Genomic DNA, 9,815 nt, shown 5'->3' with positions numbered 1-9,815 from the left:
AAATCAAAATGTACTTGTTCACTTTTTTGTGCACCTCCCCCAGCTGCTTGTGAAAGGGAAAAAACGAGCATCATATTTTCAATTCCAGAATTCGATAATGGCAGTGATTGAGTTAATTGGTGGGAAAACAATTTTTCAAAACATCTTTTAAAAAAATTAACCTGCTTTTTTCTCAATTTATTAAACATCTTATTAGAACCTGACTAGTTTTAGTCAGGAAGGTAAAACGTATGTATTGGTTCTCGTTTGTCTGACAAAAAAAAAATTATAACTGGATTTCTATGAAAGACTTTTAATCATATGACGATTTATGTTTTCATTCAATGCAACATTTTGGGAGTTATTTTTAATGAAAGACAAAGACTCGTCGTTCTCTTCGAAATACTTTGAAGTTATCTGTTGTGCTTAAGTTGACCCGTTAAGCACGTGAACTGAATTTACCATTTTCGTCTTTTTTGTCAGGAACCCAGCCTCCACCGTGCGCAATTTTGCACCGCCCCTTTTTCTTTTGTACCTTCTTGCCCGTCACCGTCTCTTTTTATCGCGTGGGACTATCACTCTTTTTGACTTCATTGCACCACGCACGCACGAATAAGACAAGGCCACTTTGCTCGATGCCTCTGCCCAAGTTTCTGCGCTCGGTCAAGAACGAGCTCATCCTCTTCGCTGCTCCGTTCCTTCTGCTGCCTCTGCCGCTCGTCATCGGCACGCCGGTACGTTATTATGCATTATTATTAATATTCTTATTATTATTATTTATTTTCCTTTCGGCTTTTCCCGTCATGGGTCGCCACGGCGAATAAGTCCTCCATCTTCAGTTTTGATTCGCATGTTTGTTTTGGCCAAGCTTTTACATTATTATTATTTTATTATTATTATTATTATTATTATTATTATCAGTAGTAGTAGTAGTATTCCCATTCTGTTTAATGTAAGGCTTGGGTATGCTAAAATGACGTCAAAGTTCCCGTTGATTCTCCTTGACTCTTTTGGCATATGTTGCTCACGTATTGACGAAAACGCGACTTGGTGTCACAAATAGTGATTTTTAATACAAGGGTTCTTTTTTTTCCAGCGTGAGAATCCTTCCACGTACACTGTGACACACACGCATTTTGTGATAATGACAAAATAAATCACGAATTTTTTGTTCGTATTTTTTCGTACTTAAAATTCTGTCCAAAGTTATAGCCTATCATTATCTGGTAGCTCATCATTATCATCAACAAAAATTAATCCGTCAAAGTCCTGATAAACACTCATCAACACAATAGGATGAACCTTTGGACCATCCTATCGTTGAATTATGTCAGAGTCAATGTTAATACAGTACTGAGATCTTTGATTTGACAGGAAGCATCATGTGCCTATGTGATCATCCTCATGGCGGTGTATTGGTGCACCGAAGTCCTCCCGCTAGCAGTGACGGCTCTGCTCCCTGCCCTCCTCTTCCCACTCTTTGGCATTATGGAGTCCCAGGCTGTAAGTAAAATATGGCCTATTTGATCATCCATCCATCCATCCATCCATCCATCCATCCATCCATCCATCCATCCATCCATCCATCCATCCATCCATCCATCCATCCATCAATTCATTCATTCATTCATTCATTCATTCATTCATTCACCCATCCATACATCCATCCATTCATCCAACTATCCAGTCATCCATCCATCTAACAAACTCCATCCACCCATCCATCCATCCATCCATCCACCCAACCCCACCCATCCATCCATCCTTCCGTCCAACCCTATCCATCTATCCATCCATCCAACCCCACCCATCCATCCATCCTTTCGTCCAACCCTATCCATCCATCTATCCATCCAACCCTATTCATCTATCCATCCATTCATCCATCCATCCATCCAACCCCACCCACCCATCCATCTATCCATTCATCCATCCAACCCCATACATGCATTCAACCCCACCCACCCATCCATCCATCCTTCCGTCCAACCCTATCCATCTATCCATCCAACCCCACCCATCCATCCATCCTTCCGTCCAACCCTATCCATATATCCATCCATCCATCCATTCATCTATCCATCCATTCATCCATCCATCCATCCATCCATCCATCCATCCATCCATCCATCCATCCATCCATCCATCCATCCATCCATCCATCCATCCATCCATCCCCACCCATCCATCCATCCATCCATCCATCCATCCAAGAGATTTTTATTCAATTCCCTTCAGGTTTGCATGCAGTACCTGAAGGACACTAACCTGTTGTTTGTGGGTGGTCTGATGGTGGCCGTGGCCGTGGAGCATTGGAACCTGCACAAGCGCATCGCCCTGAATGTACTCCTGTTTGTGGGTGTGCGTCCGGCACTGTGAGTTACGTCAAGCGTCCGGTTTCCACTGCAGGGAAATGTATTTTTCTTCCTTGTTTGATGTTTTGTTCACGACTTGTCCTCAAATGCTGCGTTTCTCAAACTATGTGGGTCAATGGAGACACTTTTCCAAACGGCATCGAAACATAACGACAAACTTCCATGGGCAATTTTTCCGAGAAGTCATGAAGTGATGCCTAAAAATTCATATTCTTTAAAAGAAAATAATCACAAATAAAGTCCTAACCGAGTATCATAAGTAAAACTTTATTGTCATAGTACTCTACCTTTTGAGAGAAAAATGAGAGATGGCTTTATTCCCGATGATCTGAGGTGCTATTAACCTTCCGAATTATTGTTCTCTATCCATACGACAGATAACATCTTTGCTCGAGCATCCAGTTGACATTTTGACCTTTGTCGCCAGATTGATGCTGGGCTTCATGGGCGTGACGGCCTTTTTGTCCATGTGGATCAGCAACACGGCCACCACAGCGATGATGGTGCCCATCGTCCAAGCTGTCCTGGAAGAGCTCAACAACAGCGATGCGCAGATGCCCGCCATCCTGAATTCAGAGGTGGCGCAGGGGTCCGAATTGATCGACAAGCAGCAAAAACAGACAGAGGTGACGGGTGAGAGGATGCTGGATTGTTTGAATAGCGTGTTTTTGGGTTGCTCCTCTCAGACTCTGATCACGCCGTGCTTTAAAGGCGCCGTGGTGGTGACCTTTCTGGACAGCGCCATTGAAGTGAACCGGCAGAAGGAGGCAGCGGAAAAACGGAAGATGAACAAAGGGATGACCCTTTGCGTCTGCTACGCCGCTAGCATTGGCGGTACCGCTACGCTCACGGGGACTGGTCCCAATTTGGTGCTCAACGGGCAAATGAGCCAGTAGGTGTCGGGTCTGGTGGGTGGATAGCAATGGCGGGTTGTGCATTTTGTATCTGATTTTCAATCATGAACCAAAGCAAAATCTTCATTGTTGCCTTCAGAATATTTCCTGAGAATGGCAACGTGATCAATTTCGCCTCCTGGTTCGGATTCGCCTTCCCCAACATGATCCTTATGCTGACGATGGCGTGGCTGTGGCTACAGTTTGTCTTCATTGGATTCAAGTGAGTGAAAGGACCCTAAGAAACCAAACGGGCGAGTATAAAGGGGGCTAATGGTGGAGGCGCTTTCGTTTCCAGCTTCAAGAAGACGTGGGGCTGCAATGCCGAAAAGACGGAGAAGGAAGTGGCCGCTTATGAAGTGATCCGAGTGCAGCATCGTCGGCTGGGGCCCATGTGCTTTGGCGAGCTCAGCGTCCTGGGTCTCTTCATTCTGCTAGTGGTCCTGTGGTTCTCCAGGGACCCCGGCTTTATGGACGGCTGGGCCACGGACATCTTCAACTCCAAAGCAGAGTACCAATCCTTTTTTTCCCACCCTTTAATAACATCTTGGGCTGTATTTTCATAGACTGTGCACCACCTGCGCCGCGGAGCAAAGGTCTATCAGGATACGTAGTGAGGCGCAGGCGCCACAGTCTGCCAGTATTTATGGCAAGCCAACTGTCTATGAAAATAAGGCTTGTTTCTTGAAGTCACCCTCATAAGACATTACCTTTCATTCAGGTATGTCACAGACGCCACTGTGGCCATCTTCATTGCCATCCTCCTCTTTGTCCTGCCGTCCAAACTCCCGCATTGCTGCCCATGGAGGACACAAAGTTTTGACACAGGTTGGTCCCTCAAGAAGATTTTGCAATGCCATGACCCAAAACTAACACTCCATTCATTCTATAGCGTCCCATCAGACGTCTAGCTCGGTTCCCCGTCTGCTCACCTGGAAGGTGGCCCAGAAGAAGTTACCATGGGGAATCGTACTTCTCCTTGGTGGCGGCTTTGCTTTGGCCAAAGGGAGTGAGGTATGGGGGCGACATGACTTCCATGTTTGACGTCTGATAAATCTGATGCGCTACATTAGCAAAAATGCTAGTGCTCGACCTTAAGTTTAGCCACGTTGCCACCCACCATTTGTGTGTTTTTTTTCAGGTATCAGGACTTTCACGGTGGCTGGGAGATCAAATGAGCCCTTTGCAAAGCATTCCGCCTTGGGCAATCTCCATTATCTTATGTCTTCTCATTGCGACCTTCACAGAGTGCACTAGCAATGTGGCCACCGCTACGCTCTTCCTGCCCATCTTAGCATCACTGGTAAGCAATAGCAAAACAAACCCAGAAAAGACGGTCTGGTTGAAAGAAAATAGCAATTTGGTTCAGTGAGGTGAAGTGCTTCTTTTTCAATTGATTTCCCCCAATGGGAGTCCAGTATTCAAATTCCTCCCAGTGAGAATCGGCCCATTCGCCCGAATGTTTTGTTACCGCTTCAGATGCTCATTCAAGCTGAACGTGTTTAGTGCCATTCCCTGGGGGGGCCCCTTCCTCACATGCCTAACTTGCCAGCACACAATTTCAGCTCCTGGGCCACCCCGCCATGAGCTGAAGAATGGCATTACTGTGCACTCTGGTCGGGGACTGCTAGCGAACGCCAATGAGCTGGATTGCGAAAGACAATAGCAGGCAACAAGAAAAGAGAAGCTCTTCAGTTACATGAAGCTGAGAGCGAATGTGGTGGGACAAAGTGATAGCTTCTTCTTAAAGAAATCATTTGCGTAGGCTTTATAAAGTAAACATTCACAGCCATAAACTATGAGGATCATCAGTGTAAGCAGTGTCTGAAACTCATGACAAAAAGTTAGCGGACACCAGGGCAGGCAACTTTTCAGAGTTGTCTGCCCTGGTGACAACTCGAAACACAATAACACGACTAATTGCCCCAAAAAAAACATTGTTGCGAAGTGTGTCTTGAATGTGAGATAAAGTCTCTGTCTCTTAATTATCTACATGATATGTGGTGCTCCAGTGAGGTATTGGACTGATTTCCATGTTGTATTTAATACAGAACTGCAATTCAAGTACATAAATAAAGGTTATCTTGAAATCCTTCTTGCACCATTGAAATTATTCAGGTATTGAAGCTAAAGGTGCGTCTCCCAGTGCGGGGCTCTTTTGAATGACTATCAAACAAAAAAGCAGACTTATTACAGTTTCATATTTTATGGTGAGTCATCAAAGTTCACTGCCACGCTCCTCCCAATTGCAACGTCAGAAAATCACCATTTTGTCCAGTGTGACATTCCTATCAACAACCCCCCAAAATATTACACACCATTTCGTTTGACAGCATTTGGACTGCCTCCCCCTTTGTTTCATTTTCGCATCTTTTCAATATGACTTTTACAACATCAGTCATAAATTCTTCTTTGGGTTTTTGAACAATTAAGGTCCAGTATTCGTGTTTTTCTTGTGTGGTTTTTGCAACCCCCCTTCAATTTGCATGATTTAGGCCAATCATTTCAAGTGGACTCCTTGTCCATCCACACGCAACAAGTAGCGGTCCTGAAAGGTTCCATGGCATATTGCTGGCCACAACCTATGAATCAGCTCCACCACAATTCCAATAAAGGGCTTTTACTTAGTTGTATTTTAAGACGCAGAAATTACTGTGCACTTGCGAAGTGCCATGCCCGCAGAGTCATGGTTGTCGGCTGCTATTATTGCTAGCAATGTTCCACATATTGAATTTCAGATGTCCTGAGTCAGTCCTGACTTTGCAGAAATCAACATTTAAATGTTGCCCGCGTTTGTTCTCCCGCGGTGACCTGCTGTCTTAGAGGAAAAGGATTGAAGTTGATCCTTGTTTCCGCAGTCACAGTCCATCCACATCAACCCGCTGTACGTCATGGTGCCTTGTACCCTGAGCGCCTCCTTCGCTTTCATGTTGCCCGTGGCCACCCCGCCCAACGCTATTGTTTTCTCTTACGGATACCTCAAGGTTTCGGACATGGTGAGTGAGCTCCGTTGACCCCTCTTCCCCGTCTGTTACTTGGTCCTTGTTTGTCTGCACATTGTATCTACTTACTCATCTACCAACTAAATGTATCTGGAGGATTGCTCCCTTGCCGTCACCCCAACCTTCTAATGTTCCGACAGTCTGTCTGTTCAGTTTGGCCTCCGATGCATCTCCGTCCATTTAGTCTTGTTCTCATTTTCCAACATTTTCTCATTTTTCAGGCCAGGACTGGAATAGTCATGAACATCATTGGCATCCTGTGCATCACGCTGGCCATCAACACTTGGGGCCGTGCAATGTTTCAGCTGGACTCTTTTCCTACGTGGGCCAACGTAACCGCGCCGTAACAGCGGGTCTCCGGCTCTCCGCTCTGAGCCACATCAGGGTCCGACGTGGTCTGATCTGCTGAGTCTCCCACCCTGTTTATTTTCAAGTCCACACTCAAGTCTAGCGGATGATGAGTCAGAAGTAAAGGGTAACGCCTTCATTTCTTCTAGCACCATCACAAATATAGGTCTTCTATGTCCCCCAAAACACTTGGAAAGAATCAAAAAAGACATGTTAAACAGTGATATGTGACACATGGCCTGTTTTTAACTCATTCACTGCCAGACGATGTGCAAAAATGTCCACTTGAGTGCCAGGGTTCTTGTCATTTTCACTCAACTTCTAGGACCGAAATAATATTGAGTTTTAGGACGACATAAACTTTCAATGCACCATATGAAACCTTAGACTCTCTTCTTTCATCAGAAAAAAATAGTTAATTCCTAAGTTATATGGGTCTGGAGTTATATGAGCTTGAAATGAGGGTGGCTGTGCAAAAAATGCAAATGCTGACCTCTCGTGAGAGGGAAAAACTTTGCCAGAGGTCTGACCAGTGCTTTAGCGGCACTCCCCCGCAAGAAAAAACAAAACCCAAACAAATTCAAGAATGGCGCTTGGCGTCATATTTTTAATTCCCGAATAAATTTGGGAATGGCAGTTGAATGAGTTAAAATACCGAGAATGTTAGATTCAGATCTAACCCAAGCACTGTAACAAAACATGTGACCCGAAGTAACAATTCAGCAAGAAACTGCGAATTCTTAAAAAAAGGGATTTAAAAATAAACAAATAAAACATTAACCACATGTTTGAATGTTGCTGCTTAGCCGTTTACACTCCTCTTATAACAATCCTCTACTAGTATTGGACATTTTCACAGTTTACATAATGGATTTCTGTTTACTGTACTTTATATTGACATTTCGAATTTTTCGGCGACGAAAGAATCAAAATGTATGTACCTCATTATCTTAATTTATGTTGAAGATGATCGTTTGTATAATCGACAGAAAATAGATGTAGACTTTTACAGCTGATTTGATTTAAGAGGGGCTTCCTTCCGGCATTATTTTAGCTTTGAAATGATCTTCTGAATCACATCAAGACTTTGTTTGGGCCCACATCCCACATTCCCCTTTATTAAAAATCAATGCTGCAATTGCCGCATTTTGCAATCATGTTTATTCGAGTATGCAATAATGGTTTATGTCTGATGCGCCGCTGTATATATATATATTTTTTTGTTTTCACGTAGGCATTCTTGAATGTGAGATTTATCAAAATAAAGTCTCTGTCTCTTATTTTTCTACATTATATGTGGTGCTCCAGTGAGGTATTGGACGGACTGATTTCCATGTTGTATTTAATACAGAACGGCAATTCAAGTGCATAAATAAAGGTTATCTTGAAATCCTTCTTGCACCATTCGTTGACACTCAATAAACTCTGCCTAACAACACAAACAGCACTTAAAGAGGATTTGACCAGTCGTAAAAAAAATCTGTTGGGCAATTGTGTTAAGTTTTGAAGCTTTGTAATGGCTCAGAAATTCTGTGCACTTGAAAGAGGAAGATTTTTTTTTATCCTGGCTAGCACAATTACGTAATAATTTTTCATTGGAAACAAAAGGGTGAAAAAAAATCTATTTTTGTTGTGGTTTCAATAGATTTGTTCGATCAAGCAATACTTCCACGAAAAAAAAGCAAGAAACTCAATTTCCAAGGAGGTGTGTGATTCAAGTATGACACTGGTTCCAACTAAATCTGATGAACTCTTGCCGACATCGATGGGCCACACAAATATATTATTTGAATAGAAAAAAAAATACTATTGAGCAATTCTATTGATCAACTACATTTTTGTAATGAATAAAATTCAGTGTCATTATTACAGATATTCTTTGTGCAATTTTATGAACCAACAAAATGTACGCCAGATTCTACAACTTACACTTTTCAAACTGCTGGGTCCAAAGTAACCCAAAATGATTGAAATATCAAACCCAACACTTGGCCCAAAAAAGGATACGGACAACCAATGTTGGATTAGTTATAACCATTGCTTAGCATTGAGGATTTGACCCAGCACATTGATCATGCTCCGAACAATGTTAAAGGTCCAAAGAACTGGGTGAGAGTTTCTCATTTTCATAGGAATGCGTACTTGAGACTTAATTTAGGACTTGTTCACCCAGCTCTATTTCTCCAGCAAACCCGACGCCTCTCTTCCACCTTCTTCTCTTTCACTCTGCCTCTCTGAAATTAAATCCTGGTTTACCCATAACTTCCTCAAAATTAATAGTGAAAAACTGAAATTCTCCTCGTTGGTACCAAATCTACCTTGAGCAAAGCTAACAGTTTCTCTCTCACTATTGACAATTCGACCGTTTCTCCCTCCGATCAGGTCAAAAGCCTAGGTGTCATCCTTGACAGCACACTATCTTTCCACTCCCATATAAATAACTTAACCCGATCTGCGTACTTCCACCTACGCAATATCAATCGTCTTCGCCCGTCACTCACCCCTCACTCCAGTGCTATCCTCGTTCATAGTCTTGTCACCTCCCGGATTGACTATTGCAATTTACTTGTCCTTAGCGTCCCTCATAAACATCTCCACAAACTTGAACTCGTCCAGAATTCTTCAGCCCGGATCATCACCAGAACCTCATCCTTTCACCACATCACCCGCGTCCTCCAAGAGCTCCACTGACTCCCGGTCAAATATAGGATCAACTTCAAAATTATTTATACATTTAAAGCTATCCATGACCTTGTCCCCCCATACCTATCTGATCTTCAAATTTCTATTCCCTCTCGTTCCCTCAGATCCTCTTCCTCACTCCACCTCTTTGCGCCCCCTGCCAGCACGATGGGGGACAGAGCTTTCAGCTGCTCTGCCCCCAAACTCTGGAACTCACTTCCTCCCAACATTCGTAATCTCGATCGATTCTCTTCCCACCTTCAAGTCCCATCTCAAAAACCGCCTATTTAAATTTGCATTTTCTCTGTCGCTCTTTCTCTTGTTTCTATTTATAATTGTATTTTATTTATTGTATTCTATTTGTGATTGTATTTTATTTATTATAGTACCTATGCTTGTCTGTGATCGTAAAGTGTCCTTGAGCGCTTTGAAAGGCGCTTAAAATTAAATGGATTATTATTATTATTATTATTATTATTATTATTATTCGTGGATTTTGACATTGCAGAGCGAGTGAAACACACCAATAGTCGGAT

General features: G+C 43.0%; 1 protein-coding gene across 3 annotated transcripts; it reads left to right on the top strand.

Annotated features, from left to right (window-relative positions):
• Nucleotides 1-530: 530 nt before the first annotated feature.
• On the top strand, nucleotides 531-8,084 carry LOC148888417 (Na(+)/citrate cotransporter-like). 3 transcript variants are annotated; one of them, XM_089014144.1, is made up of 12 exons: nucleotides 531-713; nucleotides 1,354-1,482; nucleotides 2,218-2,354; nucleotides 2,782-2,932; nucleotides 3,041-3,246; nucleotides 3,348-3,470; nucleotides 3,546-3,758; nucleotides 3,969-4,075; nucleotides 4,140-4,261; nucleotides 4,389-4,550; nucleotides 6,106-6,243; nucleotides 6,471-8,080. In XM_089014144.1, the coding sequence occupies exons 1-12, from the start codon at nucleotides 615-617 to the stop codon at nucleotides 6,594-6,596; spliced, it is 1,713 nt and encodes a 570-aa protein (XP_088870270.1). In that variant the 5' UTR covers nucleotides 531-614; the 3' UTR covers nucleotides 6,597-8,080. The 3 variants fall into 3 exon arrangements, with proteins under 3 accessions (XP_088870270.1, XP_088870267.1, XP_088870269.1); XM_089014143.1 differs by having other exon boundaries at nucleotides 532-713; nucleotides 2,782-2,987; nucleotides 3,066-3,246; nucleotides 6,471-8,065; XM_089014141.1 differs by having other exon boundaries at nucleotides 2,782-3,246; nucleotides 6,471-8,084.
• The last annotated feature ends 1,731 nt before the right edge of the window (nucleotides 8,085-9,815 follow it).

The sequence above is a fragment of the Hippocampus bargibanti genome, linkage group LG14 (genome assembly GCF_051943395.1).
Source record: "Hippocampus bargibanti isolate YZ-2025 linkage group LG14, ASM5194339v1, whole genome shotgun sequence".
Classification (NCBI taxonomy): Eukaryota; Metazoa; Chordata; class Actinopteri; order Syngnathiformes; family Syngnathidae; genus Hippocampus; species Hippocampus bargibanti.
The sequence above is the reverse complement of the archived record's forward strand: the minus strand, read 5'-3'. Positions and strand labels throughout refer to the sequence as shown.